Source organism: Pteropus medius, unplaced genomic scaffold, assembly GCF_902729225.1.
Source record: "Pteropus medius unplaced genomic scaffold, Ma_sr-lr_union100, whole genome shotgun sequence".
NCBI classification, from domain to species: domain Eukaryota; kingdom Metazoa; phylum Chordata; class Mammalia; order Chiroptera; family Pteropodidae; genus Pteropus; species Pteropus medius.
Window position 1 is genome coordinate 4,392,408 of NW_024340697.1, and position 23,202 is coordinate 4,415,609.

Below are 23,202 nucleotides of genomic sequence, written 5' to 3' on the forward strand. Positions count from 1 at the left end.
CGCACGTACTGAGTCTAGACCCCAAGAGGCGATGCGGCCTCTGCCTATTTTTCTTAGACCTCTGCCCTTGCCAAGAGAAGCAGCCTAGCTATAATGCTGGCAGATGAGCGACTACATGGCGTCAAGTCGGGTCATATATGCCGAGGCCATCCTAGATCACCAAGGCCCAGCCAAGCGCAGGGTCATGAGTGAGTCCGGCCAAGATCAGCCAAGTTTGGCCCAATCAACCAGCCACGCAGCCAACCTACAGACTGTGAGAAAAATAAATGGTTATTGTTTTAAGCTACTAGGTCTTCTGAAGGCGTCAAGTAGTGCCATCATAACAAGGTTTAACAGGCACGATTTACTTGAGCTCTGAGGGAGAGGAGAAGCAAAGGTAGATAAGTTAGCCGTGGCATTGCAGACCAAGTGCTGGGAGGAGGGATGGAACAGCAATAGGTGACAGAGCTACCAACACAGCAGGATGGAATGGAATTTCATGCTGGAGGTATAGGGCCTAACAAGATAACATCTCTCCTATGCAACCATACTTACCCGCAAAGGGATTTTGGAACACACGAGGGACACCTAGGTATTTCGTCCAGTCCTTTAAAGCAGCGGTCCGCAAGCCTTTGTGGCACCAGGGACCTGTGCTCCCATGAGAATCTAATGCCTAATGACCTGAGGTGGGGCTGATGCGGTGATGCCAGCGCTGGGGAGCGGCCATGAATACAGATGAAGCTTCATCGGCTCACCTGCCACTCACCACCCGCTGTGCAGCCCGGTTCCTAACAGGCCGGGGACTGGTGCCAGTCTGCAGCCCAGGGGTTGGGGACCCCTGCATTTAGAAAGTTTTGTAGGTTTGGTCTCCCGACATTAAGACCCCAAGAGGCTAGGGTCAAAGTTTTCAACAGCAGGTGCTAAAACAGACCGTGTCCAGTAAAACTCGCTTCACCCAGGGCCCAGTGAAGACAAGCATGTGTTGACCCTGACAGTATCAATGATGTAATGTATGACTTCGATGTTGAAAGCAACCGTGACGGTTGGCTCTCCCTCAGAACAGCAATTTTAGGAAACCTGGACTTTGCATAGTTGGATACCGGCGATACCAAAACGGTTTCTAGAAGATGAAAGAAAGTACAAGATCGTTCAGAACAAGCTGAAGAAGGACAGGTTCTAACTATAATCAAGGCTTGACTGAATATAAGGGAACACCCACCCCAGGCTAATAATCAACCCATCTGACCAAAAACGTCTGGCAGAAAGCCATACCTTCAAATGTGCTGTTTCCTCTACTTTGAACAGCCTTCCTGCCCTCGTCTGGAAAGCTGCTATTCGTCCTCCAGAATTCTGATCTGTGGAATGTGCACTAACGTCCCCAGGGGCAGTTGGGGGCTCCCTCCTTGGCAATCCAAAAGCACTGAAACATAAATCTATGCCTGGCATTTTAATATCTTTTCCTGAAAACTCCTCCAAGGGTTCACAGTACTAGAAACTATTCTCTTTTATTTCAATGAAATACATCTATTCAAAATAGAAAGGTCACTACACAAGAAATTTGCGTGAATCCCATCCGCCTGTGCGACCTCACCTCCCTCCTCTCAAAACTCCATATTCTGCGGAGGACTATTTCTCAGACGCTTTCCGCCCTGAGCGCATGACACAGGGACTGACAACACTTAGTCCCGGCCGCTTTTCCCCTGTCAGGGACAAGCAAAGACTTTTTAATTAATCAAAACTATTCGTCTCTGCGACAGATACTGGTCAAGCCTATGGGACTTTCCAGAAATTTCAGAGCTATCTTCACTGCCAGCTGTTAATATCAGTCACTACGAAGCAGAAAATCATAATTTAAAAAACTCGTCACTGTCAGCAAAATTAAAACTTTATGATAATCTCATATGTTCAAAAACTGCATGATATCTGCAACCGTTATTGCCCTTAACACTTAGAAGTAGGGACCAAAACGTGTAATCCCGAAGAGATCGCTAAACACATAGAAAAAGCAAGCTGTAGGCAAGCAGTGGGATGTCGTTAGTAACCAGTGCAAACCGACAGTCCATGCTGATCACTGGGAACGCACGCCAGTAACTGCCACCAAGATTCCAATTTCTCTCCCGTCAGACCAAAGGAAAACGGACATCAGGGAAATGGGGATTAAGTTGGGCACAATCACAGGGAAAGTCCAGGAAGCGAGTTATCTATAACCTTTCAGTCTGTCCTGTTTTTTTTGTTGTTGTTGTCGCATTATAGTTTTAGTAAACAGAAGGAGCGAATCGAACATATCCATTTTTGCTACCTTCCAGAAACTGTTCTGAGTTACTCAGCCTTCCTGCATCTGGGGAACAGGTCTCGATTACCTGGTGGGAAAGTCAGGCTTTCCTCCTGTCAACCTTCAAGCTACCTGCAGTTGGAAGAGCAGTGACAAAGAGTGGACAAGCTGACTGTGGCCCTGGGACCTTTCCTTCTGACTTGTATGGCTGCATGTGGGGTTATAGCAGGAATCTTTTAATTTCAAGCAGTTTTTTGGAGATACACCTCAAATACCATACAATTTATCTTTCTAAAAGTGGGATTTAAATATTCACCAGGTTGTACAACCGTTACTACGACCCAATTCCAGAACATTTTCATCCTCCTTTCCTCTCCCGGACATCCGTGAATCTACTTTCCGTCTCTGTGGATTTACACTGTCCGGACATCTCATGCAAATGAAATCTCACACTATGTGGCCTTTCGCATCTGGCTTGTTTGACCCATTATGTCTTCAAGGTTCACCCACGTTGGACTGCGCATCAGTACTTTACTCCTTGCTGTGCTGGATGATATTCTATTGCATGGATAGATCGCATTTTGTTTATCTGTTTAGCAACTGATGGACGTTTGGGTTGTTTCCACTTTTTGGCTGTGAATAGTGCTGCAATGAACATTCGCGTACATGTCTGTGTGGACGTGTTTTCACTTCTCTTAAGTGTATGCCCAGGAGCGGAATTGCTGGGTCACACAGTAACTCTATGTTTAACCTTTTAAATTGCTGACAGACTGAAATCATTTTTCTGAAGCAAGCTTTTTATTCAAGCGAACATCTCTCCATAAAAAAATGCAAAAATCATAACTGTATAAACCTCCACAGATTTTCACAAATGGAATTCACCCACATGACCAGTACCCAGATCAAGGCACGGAATGTGATTAGCTCCCAGAAGGCCCCCCACAGCCCCTTCCAGCCTCTACCCCACTCCTAAAGGTAACCACCATCCTGACCCTCACACCGCACACTGATTTTGCCCGTTTTTAAACTTTATATAAATAGAATGTTTCGTTTCCAGCTTCTTTAGTTCTGCATTCTTTTATAAGGTCTACTCACGTCGTTGAGTGTAATCGTTGTTCATTTGCTTTGCTATATAACAGCAAACTTTTTCTATTAAGGCCCAGATAGTAAATACTTGAAGGCTTGTGGGCCACGCGGCCTCTGTCAGGACTACCCAACTCTGCTGTTACATAAAAGCAGCCAGAGACGATACACGAATTAATGACTGGGGCTGTGTTTCAGTAAAAGTTGATTTACGGAGACTAAAAGTTGCATTTCATATAATCTTCATTTGTCACAAAATAGTCTTATTCTTTCGTTTTTTTCCAATCCATAAAAAAAAAAAAAGAAAAAAACCACGCTTAGCTTGAGAGCCATTCAAAAACAGGCAGTGAGCTCGATTTGGCCCTCGAGATGACGTACTTTGCCAACTCCTGCTTACAGTAGTGGATTAAGAGAATAAGCCCCGATGTATTTATCTATTCTACTGTGGGTGGACATTTGGGTGCTTTCCCACTTGGAGCCATTACGCATCATGCCACCATCATTATGCACTTTTGTCACGGCCTCCCCTCCCATTAGACGTTGTTGTTGAAGACCTTCCATCTGTCCCCGTCCCCCCCAGCTGAGCAGTGGCCAGGTGCTGTGAGAGCCTGACCATCTTTATGCCAGCGCTCCTGTCCCAGATCTCACCATGCCATCTTATTTGCCGACTTGCTCCATGAGCTGATTTCCAGATGACTTGGGCAGATGGAATGGAAGATCATAACTCAGATTAAAAGATTAAAAGTCTCCAATCAGCGAGGAAGGCTGGTCACCACAGGCGTTAAGTACCAGCAGATTCCTCTGGCAGCATGGGCACAGTAGAAACTGCCACCCAGATCTCCTCTGGGTTTGAGGAACCTTCGCAATAAGCTGTCCGTGTCACTTTTCTGTTTCCTGTCCCCTCATAGTAACTTAATTCACATTCAGGGGGTAGCTAGTGTTTCCTTTAAAGGGCCTGTTTTTAGCTTTGCGGGCTGTACAGTGTCACGGTTACTCCGCTCGGCCATTGCAGCATGAAGCAGCCCCAGATGACGTGTAAATGAAAGCATGTGGCTGTGTGCCTGCAACATCGTATTTACAGAAGCAGGCAGTGGGCTGCGGGCTGTGGTTTGCCAGCCCCTGCTTTATACCATAAGTATTTGTTGGGCATCTGCGATCTGCCAGGGCCCTGTCCGAGGTACCAGAGCTACCAGCGGGCCTGAGACCCTCACCTATCAACAGAAGCCAGCAAAGAAGGCATCATGATCCACCGAGAGAAGTACAAAGATAAAAGTAGGCACAGTCGTCCCTCATGGGACTCGGGAAGGATCAGACCCCAGAAAGGCAACTAAAGGACCTCGCTAGCAATGCTTCGACCTGGAAGCCCTGGGGGCAAATAAAAGGTAGTTACATAGACACACGCGCGCTTTGAGGTTTCTATGATAACCTACAATCAGAAACCTTTCAACTAATTAGCTATCCTAATGCTTCAAGATTCTAGACGCCCTTGGTTCATGAATAAAAATATGAGCATACCACAGCTCTAACAAAGTGCTCAAGGCCAACAGAGCTAGAGGTTACCCGTATCACGACACACCATGAAAGGCATAGGACACAAGGAAGAAAGGATCTGAGAACATCAGATTCAGAGCTAGACCTCGGTTACACGGCAGCTAAAAAAAAAATACCCCAAAAAGCCTCATTGCTGAGAGTTTCCAAAAGCTCCAACAACTAATCACGAGCATCTTTTACAGAGTCCCTTTGCTTGCAACCTATGTGGATTACACAAGGCACTGAGCTCAGGGCTGATGTCTGCTGGCCGCCAGTTCCTTGCAGTCAGTCGCTGGTATCAGAGGGCGTCATTGCACCATATGGCCACCAGAGGGTAATTCGCAAGGGGCCCTCAGCCGGCAGGACCCTGGAGTGACCAAGGAACACACGCAGCGACTGACTCCTCCTTTCTCTATCTGCTCCAACATGTAACTAACTCCCACCTCCACCCAAGAGAAGGCAGGACACCTCTCGGACCCTCTGACTCAAGTGCTTCCCACAGTATGCTGGCAACAGATGTCTTTACCACAGCACGTTGACCGAGTCAGACATACCAGAATACACACTGCGTGATTCCATTTATAAGAAATCATATAAATGACTTCATGTCGGGTGGTGACACAGATGTTTCTTTTACAATCCAGTAAGCCATATATTTACATGTTATGCGCTTTTTGCCATGTTTGTTGTACTTTGCAATTTTAAGAAGAGTTTAAGAGTGTGGCCTGCCCCTCAGTAAATGCAGATTCTTAGGCACGGTTCGTTGGTGGTTCTTGCCCAGGGGCATGCATTCCTTCTGACAAATGTCATTTTGCTTTGGAGCAGAAGCTCTTGCCCACTCTTGAGGTTCTTGAGGTTCAGGTAGAGGGAGGCTGTGCTGGACAGAAATCCTCTGCTTAGATGGAAAGGGACTTCGGGACTGTCTAAAAACGCTCACTTTCTTTGTGGCACACTTTTGTCATTCTTGCTTGGGGGATTGTTTATTTCAAGGAGAGCAGGATGCTCTAAATAGTCCTCTGGTAGCAACAGGGAGGGTGGCCTGGAGAGGGGAAGACCTTGAAGGTGACATGGGGAAGGGGGCTGTGGAAGCATCTAGGCCTTGCAGTCAGGTGTGGCCGCATCGTCAGTCCTTTGTACAGGTGGGCAGACTGCAGCGCCAACCACCAGGCACAGTGACTAGCTGTGGGGGTGAGCATGGGAGCCACACATGGCCATGCAGGCGCAACGGAGAAAAAGGAAGCCTCTCATTCCAGGGGTGGCTAACCTGAGAGCTACCAGCCGTGCCGAATGTCTACAGCAGGGCGAAGGAAGGCAGGCTGCAGAGATCAACAACAAGAAATAGATCAGTGGCTCCCAATAGAAGTGATTCTGCCTCCAGGGGACACTGGGCAATGTCTGTAGACATCTGTCACATCTGAAAGGGGTGCTACTGGCATCTAGTGGGTGGAAGCCAGGGATGTTGCTCGACTTCCTACAGTGCCCAGGACGCCCCCCACGATGGATTCTCCAGCCCCCAGTGCCAAGAGCGCTGTGATGGAGAAACTCTGCTTCCTTCTGGAAGTCTGGAATTTGGATACGAGCCAGGCAGAGGGTGCCCACAGGACCAGCCCCCAGTAAAAACCGTGAACTGAGACTCTATCAAGCTTCCCTGATGACATTTCACACATGTCATCCCGAGTCACTGTAGGAGGAGTTAAGCACATCCTGCGTGACTCTACCGGGAGGGGACTCGGAGAAGCTCGTCCCTGGTTTCCTCCGGACTTTGCCCCATACGCCTTGCCCTTTGGGGACTTTGCTTTCTAGCGTTTCACTACAATAAACCAGGGTCATGGAGACAATTCTATGCCGAGTCCCGTGAGTCCCTGTAGTGAACCTGGTGGTGATCTTGGGGGCCTGTGACACAGCAAGCACCATTTCCTAGAGGCCAAAGCGTGGAGTTGAGCTCCGGTCGGCCATGGGGTGAGCTGCATTAATAGCTCAGCCTCTGATGTCTGCCTTCCTTTCCGGTCTCGCCTCCTCGCGCCCCTCCCCAGAGTCCCTGCACCTCTGCAAAAAAAACTCGTTGCACGGGACTTCTCAATTCAGCGTCCACTTCCGAAAGAACTCACATGACGGCAGCGGCTTGTGGCATTTTCTGTTACTTCAACCAGTGACGCCTTGACCTGTGGAAAACCCATGAGTGACTTTCACGGCCCTGTGCAAATGGCCAAAATCTTCATGACTTAGGGCTAAGCAAGGAGTTATTAGAAATCACACCGAAAGTATGATCCATAAAAGAAAAAAATGGGTAAGTTGTACTGATGGGCCAAGGAAAACTTTCCATCTGTGTAACAACTCAGGAGAATCTCCTGATATACTCTCATCGCGACGGATGAACAAAAGGGTCCAAGCTCTCCAGAGGCCTCTGGCGATGCCAGGACCTGAGCACCTGTCATCCATTCTGCAAAGGAACACTGATGCTGATCATCACCTAGCTCGGTGACCCACAAACCTGAGTGCACATCATCAGCATTACCAGGAGGGCTGGGTCCAGGTCCCTCCCCAGACTCACAGTGTTAGCAGCTCTGGAGCAGGGCCCAAGATCCTGCATTTCTAATGAGCTCCCAGGGAGGATGATGCTGCCGGTCCAGAGACTGTACTTTGAGAACCATGGGCCCATTTATAACCTTTCGTTACCCTCCTATTCCCCACTCTATGTCATTCCCTGCATCCTTCCCATCGTGTTGCAATTACTAATATTTTTTCACATCGATCTTGTTTATAAAGTGCATTTTGTTGCAGAATCATTATTTACAAGCTGGCTTCCTCCCGTATTTGATTGTGAGCTTCTCGAGGGCAGAGGCCTCTGTTTCTCACCCTTATTTACTATCTGGACCTCTGAGAAAGAGTTTGCTAAACCTGCTATACAGTCGTAGTAGTCACTAAACCTAAAAAGCTTAGCCGACCACATACCCTGACTCTAGCCTACAAAGAGCGTTAGTAACACGATACCCATCTATGGATAAAACTGTCAGCAGTCAGCTAAATGCTTTGGACATCACTGCACAGACGTGCTCAAGAATATATCCGAGAAAAATGTTCTACCTGTGCACATACACAGGACAAAAATACATAAACCGAATTGAAGTCACTAGACACGTAAAATGTGAGTGGGTGAAACATCGCTTTGACGCCATCGCCTTTTCCACGCACTGTGGTCCCATTTTATAATTTGCAGCCATGCAAGTTTGAAGGGCACGACTTGCTTTCCCCTACTAGGCTATTGTGTTTTCTTTTATCTGCTCAATTCATCTTGATTTTTCACTCATGACAAATGCTAAGCTGACAAATGTAGACAGGTATTCTCCTCGGTGCTGCGGGCAAGTATCCTGGCTGATGCCCAACCGCAGGCACTGGACGCAGAACCTCAGGGGCCCATGGGAGTGAACTTTGAACCCATCACAGTGGCTAAGGGCCCCACAAGCTGACAGCTCTTTTAGTGACCTGACCAGACCAACCCTTCTTCACCTTTCTTATCCAAGTAGAGGAGGTGAGGGGGAAATTGGTATAAACTTTAAACTCTCTCAAGAAGTCTCTGAAATAAATTTGGATTAGCTGACCAGAACATTTACTATAGGAAATCCCGTGCTACATGAATATTCAAACTGACTACAATCCCACAAACACCAGAACCTCAACGAATCCCGAGCACCAAAAAAAAGAAAAAAAAAAAAAAGAAAGAATAAAGAAAAAATCACACCAAGGCACATCATAATCAAATTGGTAAAACCAGTGAAAGGTTAGCATTAACGTAATGGCTCGGTGGAGAGCCAGAGGAGAGAAAGAACAATTAGGAGGATTGTTTTATAAACTATATAAATGTCTAACCAAGTATATTAAATGGAATAAACAAAGAAATAAACAAAGCGAATAAAGAAAAGGATCAAATACCCTATGTAGAGGGCAGGAAAGCCAAGGACACCCAATCAGAATGGCAAGAGATGAGATGCCAAGACTATAAAAATAATTTAAGCAGCATATGAGACACTATTAAGGGTCCAGATATCCATATGATCGGCGTGCCTGAAGAAAATCAAGATGTTGAACAGCTGTTTGAAGAAATAATGATGGAAAAGTTCCCTAACTTGGTGAAGGAAATGGACATAAAACCCCAGGAAGCTCAGAGAATTCCAAAAATCAGGGATCCAAAGGGGCCCACACCAAGACACATCATAATTAAAATGCCAAAAGTTAAATACAAAGAAAGAATATTAAAAGCAGCAAGAGGAAAACAGATAATTACTTTCAAGGGAACACCCATAAGACTAGCAGCTGATTTCTCAAAAGAAACTACGCAGGACAGAAGGGCTTGGCAAAACATATTCGACAGGATGAAGACCCAGGATCTACAACCAAGGATAATTTATCCAGCAAAGCTCTCATTTAGACTTGAAGGACAGATAAAGAGCTTCCCAGATAAAAATAAGCTAAAGGAATTTATCACTACAAAGCCAGTATTACAGGAAATGTTGGATGGACTTCTTTAAGAAGAAAAAAACGCGTATCAAAAACAGGAATGAAGAATGATAACAACTACATTCCTATCAATGAGTACCTCACATGGAAAAGAATTAAGTGCTCCGACCAAAAGACAGAGTGGCTGAAAGGATAAGAAAACAAGACCCCTACATATGAAAAGGGAGGGGATGGGAAAAGATATCGCTTTGATGGACCCAGAAGCTATTTAAGTCAGACAGAGAAAGATAAACACTGTATGATTTCACTTATATGCAGAATCTAAGGAATAAAAAGAACAAACTAATCGAAAACAGACTCACAAATATAGTGGACAATTTGGTGACGGACAAAGGGGAGGGGATTGAAGAGGCTGGGGGAGAATGCCAAGAAGGCTAAAGGAAGGCAAATTAGAGGCTGGATGGATGGTCACGGGGATGGGGAGCACGGTATAGGGAATGCGGTCAGCATTAATACGTTGGGTAGGTGGAGGGTCAGGGGAGGGAGGGAGCAATTGGGGGGATCATTTTTAAACTATATAGATGTCTAATCGATGTACTGTATACTTGAAACTAATTAAAATAAATAATATTTTTTAAAAAAATGTCTAAGCAATGTACTGAATACTTGAAACTAATAATAAAATAATTTTTTTAAAAAAGTGAAAAGGATATCTGAAAAGCAAGAAGAGAAAAAAGACACACGTGTACAGAGAAAATTATTCAACTGAAGTGCCCGTGAAATGCTTTCTTTCTCTTTTAAAATACCTGTGACATCGTCTCTTCCAAAAATGATCTCCCACTGAAATAATTCAAGTCAGAAGCCTGAGCCCCCTGACAGAGCAAAGGCACTGGGGTCGGCAAGGGCAAGCCCATCGTGCAGCTGGCAGAGGGTGGGGGCTCCCCACTGCAGGTCGGGGCACATTCCACAGGCGCAGGAGGATACAGGGAGATGCTCACATAGAAAAACCACACAACCTGCATTTGCAAATGCCGGGGGGTTGAAGTGACCACCAGACAGCCAAACCTCACTGGCATTTGGGGTTTACTGTCCCAGGCCATGAAGATGGATATGGGGATATACATTTTCATGAAACAAAGGCAGTCGTCCATTTCCTTAAAATCGATACACTCAAACTGATCATTGACATGGCCCAACTTATAATCAGTGCACCTAAGCCTTGCATGAAGCTCCTTTCCCTGTCCAATCCAAGAGCGAGAATACGCACCACGAACAAATAGGGAGCGATCAGGGAAAAGCAGAGGGTGGCAGCCACAGCCTGGGCAGCTGACCCTGGGAGTGGTCAGCACTAGGCCTCCCCTCCCAGAAAGCTCTGGGCCCTTACCAGTCGTATTCGCTATCCTACGCTGCATAACAAGTTACCCCAGAACTCAGCAGCTGAAAGAAAACATGTGTGATGTCAGTTTCTGTGGGTCAGGAAATCAGGAGCAGTTTGGTTGGGTTTTTCAGACTTGAGGTCTCTCAAGAGGTTGTGGTCAAACTATCAGCCGCAGCTGCAGTCATCTGAAGGCTCGATGGGGCAGAACGACCCTTTTCCAAGTTGGCTCTCAGATATGGCTGCCAAGTTCATGCGGGCTGTTGACAAGAGGCCTCAGTTCTGCTCCATCCTGCATTTCTACGGGACTGCTCGAGTGTCCTTGAGACATGGCAGGTGGCTTCCTTCAGAGCAGTTGATCCAGGGGAGCAAGGTGGAAGCGGTAGAGTCCCTTGTGACCTAGCCTTGGAAGTTATACACCGTCACTCCCACCACATGGTATCGGTGGCACAGCTCAGCCCTGAGCAATCAGTGTGGAAGGGGACTACACGTGGGCATCAATACCAGGAGGCAGGGTCGTCGGGGCCCATCTCAGAGGCTGGCTCCCATGCCAGTCAAAGCTTGTCACCTCACCTCTCCACCTTACCTACAACCCCACCAATTTCAAATTCATTTGAGATAATGAGCCTTAGGATAGTGAGGGACCATGATTCATTCGTTCCTTCCTTCCACCTAATTCTCCAGACCCCAAGCTGTGCTCCCTAGAGGTGAAAGGACTGCGAGGCATTGACAGTGAGAGGAGCTCCTGGTGGCCATGTCGCGAGAGGCTAAGGGCCACAGGACCAATGAGAATTCCAAAGGGAGGGAATCTCAGAGACAAAGGACGTGAAGAAAGAAATGTGAGAATTAAACTGCGTGTTTCCAAATTTTGCCTGGAGCCAGCAGAGACAGAGGAGGGTCACTTCCTCTTCCTTCTCCTCCTTCCTGCTTGGCCCATCTCCCAGCCCCCAGCACTCTCTGTGCTCCTTCAGTCCCCGTCCAGTTTCCATAGGGCGAGCTGGTATGGGACCGTGACCTTCCTTCCATGGCACGGTTCCTACAGTCACAGGGCCACTCATCTCTATGTCCCATTTTGGAACACAGCCTGCAAGCTGGAAAGGAGATAAGGCCAACTGCATGTGGCCTTGGGTGACACAATGGACTCAGTGTTCTCATATTCCTAACCCCTGGGGCATGAAGGGGCATGAGGTCTCTGTGCTCCCCGGGTCAAGGGCCAAGGATTCAGAGCTTCCCCAGAGACTCTTCACAATAATAATAACTTTGTCTGGGCTCCATGGTGTGCCAGGCAGAGCTTCAAATGTATTCAGTCCTTAGGGCTTTTGACACCCCCTGAATTAAATACTGTTACCATCAGGCCCACATTAAGCAAACTGAGGCAGAGGAAAGGTTAGGTCACAAGCCCAAGTCTCACGGGTCAGCTGGGAGCCAGGTTGGAGCCCAGGCCCCGAGGACGCTTCTTCCATAACAGCCTAATAGGCCTTGGTCCCTTCAGGCTCTGAGAGCTACCTGCTTCCATTGAGAAGGGGGTGCTGGCTGCATTTCTCCGAAACTGTGCGAAAGAGCTTACGTAAAGGCACACTGGGTTACCTCTGACCTCTCGAGTGTGCAAAGGCTCACACGTCCCCCAAAACACTGCCGTGTTAGCTCCCTAGGGCTGCCTTAACAAAGTACCAGAGACACGATGGCTCGAATAACAGAAATGATTACCTCATAGTTCTGGAGACCAGAAATCTGAGAGCAACCTGACAGCAGGGTTGGTTCTTCCAAGGGTGCTGAGGGAGAATCTGGTCCAGGCCTCTCTCCCTGGCTCGTAGATGGCCGTCTCCTTCCTGTGTCTGTCTGCAGAAACTTTGTCTTCTTATAAGGACACCAGTCATGCTGGCTCAGGGCCCACCCTAATGACCTCATTTTAATTCGATGACCCTATCTCCAAATAAGATCGCATTCTGAGGTACTGGGAGTACTCAACACATGAATTTTGAGGGACCCGATTCAGCCCATAACAGCTGCTAAAGACAATGCTGGTGGGAAATACCGCTCTGTGTCCCTCCCTCTCCTGGGACCTCTTCAGACTAACCTTCCAGTGACCATTTTCCTCCACAACAAACTATTTTCTGTTTGTATAGGGTACACCCCCTCATGGATAAAGAAAATCTAAACAGACACTCATGACTAGCAACATTACAATGTCGTCAAACACAGCTTCGAGGTATTCTTCCTGGTGTCTTCAGGGCAAGGCCACGAAGGAGCAGAGCCGTGGGGTGCTTAACCATGTTCTAGCTGGATTGCCATGGTGAGGACCAAAATGTCAATCAATGTGTAAGTTTGGGGCAAAAGGGGCGCTCATGGAAAAGAAATCGAAGAAGATACAAAGAAATGGAAAGATATTCCGTGTTCTTGGATTGGAAGAATCAATATAATTAAAATGACCATATTACCTAAAGCATTATACAGATTTAATGCAATCCCCATTAAAATCTCATAGGCATTTTTTAAAGAAATAGAACAAAACATCATCAGATTTGTATGGAAGCACAAAAGACCCCAAATGGCCAAAGCCATCCTGAGAAAAAAGAACGAGGCTGGAGGCATCACTCTGCCCAACTTCAATTATACTACGAAGAGACAGTAATCAAAACGGCATGGTATTGGCAGGAAAACAGACACACAGACCAGTGGACCAGAATCGAGAGTCCAGAAGTAAACCCATATTTATATGGGCAAATAGTTTTCGACAAAAAAGCCAAAAACATACAATGGAGAAAGGAAAGCCTCTTCAATAAATGGTGCTGGGAAAACTGGAAAGCCACCTGCAAAAGAATGAAACTAGACTGTTGCCTATCACCACACACCAAAATTAACTCAAAACGGATTAACAACCTGAATAAGACCTGAAACAATAAAATGCATAGAAGAAAACATGGGAACTAAACTCAAGGACCTTGGACTTAGAGAGGATTTTATGAATTTGACCTCAAAGGCAAGGGAAGTAAAAGTAAAAGTAAATGAATGGGACTATATCAAACTCAAAAGCTTCTGCTCGTCAAAAGAAACTGTCACCAAGGTAAAGAGACAACCCTCTGAAGGGGAAAATATATTTGTAAGCAATGCCTCCGATAAGGGCCTAATATCCAAAATATACAAAGAACTCATACGACTCAATAGCAACAAAAAAACAAATGATCCAATCAAAAAGTGAGCAGAGGACCTGAACAGACACTTCTCACTAGAGGACATACAAATGGCCAACAAATATATGAAAAGATGCTCAGCATCGCTAGCTATTAGGGAAATGCAAATCAAAACCACAATGAGACACCATCTCGCACCTGTTAGAATAGCTATAATCAACAGGACAAGTAATAACAAATGCTGGAGAGGATGTGGAGAAAAAGGAACCCTCATACACTGCTGGTGGGACTGCAAATTGGCACAGCCACTATGGAAAACAGTATGGAGGTTCCTCGAAAACTAAGAATTGATCTACCATATGATCCAGCAATCCTACTACTGGGTATTTACCCCAAAGACTTGAAAACCCATATCCGAAAAGATATTTGCACACCGATGTTCATAGCAACATTAGTCACAGTGGCCAGGACATGGAAGCAACCAAAGTGTCCTACGATAGATGATTGGCTAAAGAAGCTGTGGTGCATATATACAATGGACTCAGTCATAAGAAGAGATGAAATACTACCATTTGTGACAACATCGATGGACCTCGAGATAATCATGCTAAGCGAAATAAGCCAGACAGAAAAAGTGGAAAATTACATGATATCACTTATATGTGGGATATAAACCTAAAAGCAACAAATGAACAGGACAAACAAACAGAGACTCATAGACACGGACTATAGGCTAGGGGTTACTAGTGGGATGGGGGAGGAGGGGCGAGGTAGATGGGGTAAAGCGTGTCAAATATAGGGTTGAGGGGGAGAGTGAAGTAGGTAAAGGGGATCAAATATATGGTAGCTGAAAGAAACTGGACTTTGAGTGGTAAACACGCAATAGAATATACAGATGTTACATTATAACGTACACCTGAAAATTATATAATTGTATTGAGCAATATTAGCCCAAGAAACTTAATTAAAAATTAAAAAATAATAATAATAATAATAATAATAAAATAAAAAAGAGGTGCTCATGGAAGGCATGACTAAGCTAAGAGGAAAAATAACTTGTCTGTAATGGTGGTGGTCAGCCCTCCTAACCGCGAACCACGAAGCCCTTTTAAGCAGCCAGTGCCTCAAAGGGTTACAGTGGAGGGGAAAAAATAAGTTTCACATGTAGCTATCTCAAGCCAGAAAGGAAACGAAGAACCAAGAGGCAGGTAAGCACATTCGGCCCCTAGACAGATGTGGTAAAAACCACTGGGCGGGCACAAAGGGAAGCAGTGTCGGCCACGAGAAATGAGTCAGCAGGTCCTACCCACGGCGGCAAGGAGCAGACTTCACAAGAGGAGAAGCAGAATGCAACCTCTGTGTGTGCTTCTCCCTCCGATCAAACCCCAAAGCTGCCCTGGGCATCCGAGCTGCTTTTGATGGGGAGGTCCAAGGCCTGTCCTCAGCCCTCCAGTACTCTCCCCTGTGTGACATCAGGCACTTCTGACAGGGAAGGCTCTGGTCTCCAGCTTTCATCAATTCGACTGGTGGCCGGGCTCCCAAGAACTGCACGAACACCTGCATGACAGCAAGCACGTGCCTCTGTGGCAAAGCTGCAGAAGGAAATGGGCCCGAGAAGAAGGAAATACAAAGCTGATGGTAGACTATGCCTCTCGGGACAGGGAGAGCTTGGGTCAGGTGACAATAAACCCGGAATGGCCTGGAATGGCCCAGGCTGGCCGGCATGAACAACAGAGACTTAGCCCTCCGAGGACGGAGACGACCCAGCTCACAGACTCAGCGACAGAGTGTGGTGGGCTCACGGGGCAGTAAGAAAGGTGTGTACCAAGCAACATGGCCACCAAACAGCAGCCGAAGACTCAGGTGACTTCATCCACAACAGGACAGCCAGAAGGAGACCTTTCTACTACCATATGCGGAACGCGCATGCCGGCTCCTTCGCTGTCCCTGTGTCCACCGCCTATCAAGGGTAACACTGTCCTGACTCAGGTGCGACAGGCGCAGGGGACAGCCTCCGCGTGGCGGTGCAGGGATCACGCGAGCACAGGTCCACCCACCACCCCTGCTCCTTCGACAGGCAAGGCCTGCCCAGGTGCCTAGCACAACACTGCTGCTAAGTTAGAGGCATGGTCCGGCTCACCTGTCACTCAAGTCACTGCTCACCAGCCACCACCCCTGCCCCCTCACTGGCCACCCTGCTTTCTCTCATCCACCTCTGACTATTCTTACAGAAGCCAGAGTCATCTTTTCAAAACAGAAGTCCCGACATGTCACTCCCCCACCCAAAAGCACCCAGTGGCCTTCCATCACACCTAGAATAATCCACGGTTGGTGGCCCTCCTGCCAAGTCCCTGTGTAGTCCGTCCCCAGCTACATCTCGGAGCATCTTCCCCACCACGCGTTCTCTGCATTGCTCTTCTCTGGACACACCGACCGCTTTGCAGCTCCTCAAATGCACTAGGTCCTGCCTTGCCTGGGGGCCTTTACACTGGCTGTCCCCTCAGCCCTGCCCACTCGGCCCCCTCAATGTCCACACGGCTCTCCCTTACTTCCTTCGGGTCCCTGTTCCTGTGCTGGCCCTCAGAGAGACCTTTGTGACCACCCTGTCTAACTAGCGGTCTCAATCCATCACTGTCCGTCCTTTCCTTCCTGCTGTGTTTCATTTAATACAACAACCTAGAAAATGGAGTTATTTTCTTTCCTCAACTCCAATGTCAGTTCCATGGGGGCATGAGCCTTGTCCATTTGGTTCCAGTATATCCCATTGCCCTGAGCGGTAGGTATCAACTGGGGAGCAATTTTGCCAGGGGACATTTGGCAATGTCTGGAGTTTGGCTGTCACGACTGGGGAACAAGGCAGTGGTTACTCGTGGCATCAAGTGGGTAGAGGCCAGGGATGCCGTCCAACACTCAACAGTGCACAGGACAGCCGACCACAGAGAAGCGTCCAGCCCAAATGTCCAAAGTGTCCAAGTTAAGGAATCCTGGCCTAAACATAACCAGGACACGAGTAGCGAATATTTGGGACAAGAGTAAATAAATAATGAATCATTGAGGCTCACATCTGTGGAAATGCCTTTGCGGTGCTCGTGATATCAATGGTCTTTTCTTGGGATACTAATATTTCATTTATCTTTTCATTCAGTGAATATTTAATGAGCACCTACTATACGCCGTGTGCTCTATGCTGTGTTTACAGTGGTGAATGGGGCACACACAGTCTAAGTCCTCAGAGCCTAGAGGGAAAAAGAACATACTGTAGAGGCACTCAGGGACCTGGGTGCTTCCCTAGCTCTGTCGCTATCAGCCACACGACATTGGGTGAGTCACATGACTTCTCTAGACATCTCTTCCTCATCATGTAAAATATAAGGGTTGCTTTGATTTTGAAGCTAGATTCCAACATCTAAATTCTATGCATTTAATTAATTGCAGAAGCTCAGTTCCTCTTTACCATTTTTACATTTTTATAATACCATTAGCATTAATTACAAAGCTTGAGTAATCCACGTGTCCCTGGACAGGGGACTGGTTCAATAAATGACCATGCCGTCCACACAAGGGAACACACCGTAAAGTGATCTGCAAACAAGGGCCCCTGGAGCCCAGGTTAAAATGCTCCCACCGGGCCTCACCCCAACACCTACTCAATCGGAATCCCCCACGTGTTCAACAGTCTATATTTCTTCTCTATCTTTTTTTTTAAAAAAGCTTTTTATTATGAACATTTTCAAGAACAGAGAACATTCCCCAGAAGAGCCCAATGAAGAATACCAATCAAAGTGTGATCTGGGGACACCTTGGGAGGGAACCCAAGACCCTTTAAGGGGTTCTATGCTTTCAAAAAGATTTTTATAATAATCTTAAATCATTTAGGTTTTTCCATTTTCATTCTCTTGTGAGTGCACAGTAGAATTTTCCAGAGGCTACATGACATGTGATACTGTAATAGATGGAATGTAGAAGCAGGTATGAGAATCCATCTGTCTTCATTAAAGAAATCTCCAAAAATGTTTTTAAAAATGTTAAGAAGCCATTTATTGCCATCATGACACTTCACTCATGAATACTTCAGCATGCATCCCAACAAACTAAGCCTTTCTACGTACACACATTTGTAGCTGTTGCCGTGTAACAGAGTGTACCCCCAAACATGGCAGCAGGAAACAAACACGTCTGATCTCACTGTTTCTGTGTCTGGAATCCAGGAGCGGCTTAGCCGGGTGCCTACCACCCACCAGATTATCACATCTCCTAAAATTCACAGTGGTTTCCTCGTATCAGCTAATAGGCAGTCACATAAGAATAACCCAGGTGTCCCCAAATGCCTCTTACAGACGTTGGCTCAGGCCAGGAGCCAATCAAGGGCCACAAGTTATATTTGGTTATTATCATGGAATAAATGTGTCCCCCCCAAATTCCTATCTTGAAATCCTAACCCCCAACGGGATGTTATTAGGAGATGGGACCTTTGGGAGGTGATCGGATCATGAAGGATCCCTCATGAATGACTAGTGTTCTCATAAGAAGCCAGAGAGCCCGCTCGCCTTCCTTCTGCCATGTGAGGACACAAGGAGAAGGCGGCCATCTGCAACCCCGAAGACGGCTCTCCCCGAAACCCGAACATGCTGGCACCCTGATCTCGGACTTCTAGACTCCAGAACTGTGAGGAAGACATATGCCTGTTGTTCAGCTGCGCAGCCTCTGGAACCGAGTCCTAGCAGCAGAGCTGGCTACAACGGTTGTTCAGTCTCATACGTCTCATTTGATGGAGAATCCTCTCTTTTTTACTTTCTTTCCCGATACTGACTTGTTGCAGTGTCAGGGCCAGATGGCCCACTGAGAGTGCCAAGCCATTCTGAGGCACACGAGGGGATATGAGATATGGAGGAGCTGCCTAGCATGTGACCTGTAAAAAAACTGGCCACAAGTGGATGAAGGTGGCTGCTTGTGCCCAGCCTGTGCACAGCCGCTGCATCCCGCTGAAGACCTTCCCTCCCTGGGAGACCAATTTCTATGGGGCCAGGAGTGTCAGAGAGCTGATGGCACGGGAATGGGCAGAGGGACACATTGCAATCCCAGGCCAGGGGACAAAGACAACTGTCCTGGCTTTCTAAGCCCCAACCTGCAAATACACACACCGAGCATGCCCCGCACCTCGTGATGCCACCGCCCTCACTGCTTCCTGTCTCTTGAAAATGTTCCAGCCTGCAGACCCCCCCATCCAATCTTCTCAAAAAGCCAAGGGAGAGAGGGACCAGCAAGTGCCCTTGGCCCCATTTTATGGATTTGGCAACCACTCCAAGCGGGGAAGTGCTGCAGCCAAAGCCACACCAAGTGGCAGAGCCAGACTCTAAACGTAGTCCAACACTGAAGCTTAAAGCGTGTGATTCTCACCACCCTGAGGGGGTTCCACATCAAGGTCCTGGGGGCGGTTTGCATCGACCTCCCCCTACCCGCACTAGGCATCCCCACCATCTTCCCCCACCATCGGCATCAGCGCCGCACATCATCTCGTTTCCTGCTTACGACAGCTCCGCACAGTACCGTTAGTCCCACATTCACAGACGAGTTAGTACACCCCAGGTTCCAAGTCACCCCGTATAGTGACATCTTCCAGGACCGCTGCACGCCAAGTCTCAGCAGGGTTCGGCACACGCTGACCTAGTGCCTGGCGTGTTCTCCTTTCCCTGACACTCTCTTTTCTGCCGAGCTGGCTTCCCAGCTACAACTGGCACACAAATAGGCCTCGCCTTTTCAACAGAAGCTATTTCTGGAAGCTCACAGTAGAAAAAAGCCTTCGCATTGTATTTTCCAATATATACAACATTATGGAAGGGAATCAGATCTCTGACCAAGGCCTCGGCATCGAACAAATCATAGGAAAATGAATTCTACAATAATGAAGCCAGAAGAACATTCCGAGACCATCTAAATCGGTAGCTCTCAACCGGCCAATGGAGGCCCCCTCCCCCCAGGGGACATGTGGCAATATCTGGAGATATTTTTGGTTGTCACAACTTGGGGAGAAGAGAAGGTTTGCTACTGGCATCTAGTGGGTAAAGACCAGGAATACTGCCAAACATTGCACAGTGCACAGAACAGCCCCCACCACGACAGAATGATCCAGCCCCAAATGTCACGAGTGCCAAGGTGGAGAACCCCTGCTCTAAATCCCTCGGTGACTTCGAGTACGAGAAAACGGAGGCCCAAAGACACGAAGTGACTTGTCTAAGGTTACACAGCCCCGAAGCCAGAAGTGGAATCCAGGGCTCAACTACACGGTCCTCTGTCATCTGCTCTGTTCTGCTAGGGTTGGGCTCGGGGAGAAGGGAAGGGTGGCGACAGGAAAGTCTTAATTACTGTAGCCAATCTAAACCGATGAAGAAAACTGCAGTAAAGAAATGACGGAATTACTGCAGCAACACGGCAGGGCGTGCGAACTCGGAAAGCAAGGCCTTCGATTATCAGCTAAAATGGCATTGCTTTGCAGGTCCTCCCACTGTGGCTGCTTCCGACACAGTTCACTGACACCATGGCTTCCAGAGGCTTCTGTTTTGCGGGACAGAATGCCCCTTTCTCCACCTAAAGCTGCCCGCACCTGTCCTAGCCTCGGGTTGTTTCTGAACCACAGAAAAGAAGGTACATACAGGTCTGACCTCTCCACAGTCCATTAAAATCCCACCCAACTGAAAAGTCACCTGACCCCCTCCATCTGCCGCTGAGTCATCCAGCCTCTTCTTTCACCAAGCTGATTATTCAGCAAGGGAATTAAAAAGAACACGGAGAATTCTTGGGTTTTGATGTCTATCTCCACTCTCACCCCCTTCCAAAGATCATTTTGTTCTTAAGAGCTGAGTAGCTCTCTCTTATTTTTACTGACACGTTACCTTTAGGGGCTGCATTTTATTTTATACTGTTATTTTTAAATCTACTTAAAACACCTGGAGGGGAAAAAAAAACACATTTAGAAGGTATCCCCTTTAAATGCTGGAACCTTGCAAAATAATGCAAAACAATTTGAATTGCACGTCTAGCTTTTTAAATTTCTAAACAAGACGTTTCCATTCCATTCAAAGCAAAGCAGCTTTTGCTTTAAAAGAAATCAGGCTACACACTGTGAGGAGAATTAGTAAATAGGCCATTATTTAAGCACAATGACAGCTGGAAACAGTTGATAGGTACCTTGGACGAGCCTCTCTATTTTCTTATAATGCAGCTACTGGTGATCATTCCAGATTTTTTCCTTGTCCTGAGCAAGAGGTTAGGTCTTTCTGTCTAGCCCCTGCCCACGTTCTCGGGGTGGGCATGCCGAGACTCAACTCACGCGTGGCCTGCAACAGCCGCCCCCACCCCCACCCCGCGCCTGGTGCTGCATGCAGCAGCCGCAGCAGCCGCAGCAGCCAGAGACCCCACTTTGGCTTTCTGGGGCGCTGGCGAGGTGCAGGCCCGCGGGCCCCGGGCTCCGCCTGCGGGGTCGGCGCCGCACGTCCCTTACCTGCAGTGCCGCATGGCGCAGCCGGGCCGCCCACCTGCACAACATCCTACAGCATCCTTTCTTCAGCGCGACGGCTGCAAGAGCGGTGACGTCACCGGAGGCGGGTCCCACGCCGTCACGTGACGCCGTCGGGGCCAGCGGCAGGTGGTGGGTCGGTGGGCGGGGCGGGGCGGAGGGAAGACCCTGGAAGTACCTTGCGGTGAGGAGCGAGCGGCAGCAGGTCCAGCTCCAGCCTCCCTTCTCCATACGTTCTGGGAAACAAACAGCCCACAGAGGGAGGAATCGAAATGATTACAGGCTCTATGCATGTAATAGGATTTCCAGAGAGCTGGCAGTAAGGGGATTAGTAATGAAATGAAATAACTTAGTGTTTTATTTTTTACTCTTTAGCAAATGCGATGGAGAAATAAATATATTTTCTGCAAATCAAATTGACAGTTAAAATACAGAGCTCACGGACATATGCATAGAGGGTCAGTGTTTCCAATCATATAGGAAACATATCAAATACTTTCATCAGTAGCGTATTCATTATGGAGTATTATACTAATTGCACTGGTGGATAATGCTTTTAATTACTCTCAATAGCTACATTCCAGTATAACCTGTATCTGCCAAAGAAAAAATAGTGACAACACATACTTACTTGAACATTTGATTATTTAAAATAAAGCATGGTTGCATAAGCACGGTTGTGCACGTGTCTGTTTCTTTTCTTGAATCTGGCGGGGAATTTGATCTCTTCAACGTACATGATAGAGTTAATTCACAGTAAGTCATTATTTCACGTTTTCTAATTTTTATCACGTTCTGCGGAAGTGAGTCATCTTACTATTGCAGAAAATATGTATAATGTCAACATTTCTCATTCACAGCTGACACAGCCTTGCCTAGAAAGCCTCAGAAAATTCCAACTGTGATGATTTCGTAAATTTGAAATGGTGTATTTCGAACTTAAGCAGTGAACATATCAACTTTTCCTGCCAAACCACATAGACGTTTTTGAAATGTGAAAGAACAAAAGCAGGAACTGTTTTCATTTGTCTTCTAGTTTCATATAGATTAGTTTACTTCCAGTCGAGTCTGAATTACAATTATTGTTTGCATTTTTAATTGATAACAATGAAGTTCCTATAAACAGGCACTTACCCAACTATTACTATCATCAGTGAATTATTAATATTAACCAAGAAAGTGAATAAATCATTAATGACAGTTTTCACTGAATAATGTTGGCTTTTTCCGTTAACAGAAATCTTGCTAAAAATCCGTTCTTCCTTCGTATACACGGACACACGTACTTTCCGCAAAATATTACAAATCTTCGATACTACTCTGCCATCCTGACCAGAACCTTGAATCACGATTTTAACATTCCCTTTGCACATGCCCCTGAGAGAGATGTGAAATAGATCGTTTTACAAGCTGGCCAGGCTTACGGACTTGCTATTTATTCCAGCGGCTTTCATGTCCTTCTATATTTAACCTGGGCATTTTACCACTATTCCCTCCAGATGAACAAAATTTCTATTCAGAAGGTCAGTCTCTAATTTAGGGATAAATATGGCCCTTGCCTCTCATGCCATCGATTATTTTCAACACCAAGTTTTAAAAATCAGCGAAGTGGCCTTGTGGTTTTCTAGGTCACTCCTCTCAAGTTGGTTTTTCTGAGTGATAAGCAACTTACCTTTCGCTTTCAGATTCCTGAGATCTAGAGTTAAAATGCTACCGAAATCCCCTGTTCCTGTGGCTTCGGGTTCTAACGGAGATGGAAATTGTAAAGTTCGTTTTCCTGCCAAAAGCGAATGTCGATTTCAGTCTCAAGCTCCCAGGTGTCCCCCACCCCACCCCCCAGCCAGCCTGGGAGAATCACATGCTC

The 23,202-nt window shown here is 46.9% G+C and overlaps 1 protein-coding gene across 2 annotated transcripts in view; it reads right to left on the reverse strand.

Moving 5' to 3' along the window:
* Nucleotides 1-21,428, reverse strand: part of CLCN4 (chloride voltage-gated channel 4) — a 45,444-nt gene extending 24,016 nt beyond the window's left edge. Inside the window, exon 1 of one of the 2 annotated variants that reach the window (XM_039874196.1) lies at nt 21,324-21,428. Coding sequence is in view for 1 of the 2 variants with exons in the window: in XM_039874187.1 (XP_039730121.1) it covers nt 21,324-21,337 (14 nt within the window). In the remaining variant the exon portion in view is untranslated. The remainder of the gene's footprint in view (nt 1-21,323) is intronic. The other variant, XM_039874187.1, reaches the window with a different exon arrangement.
* Nucleotides 21,429-23,202: the final 1,774 nt, after the last annotated feature.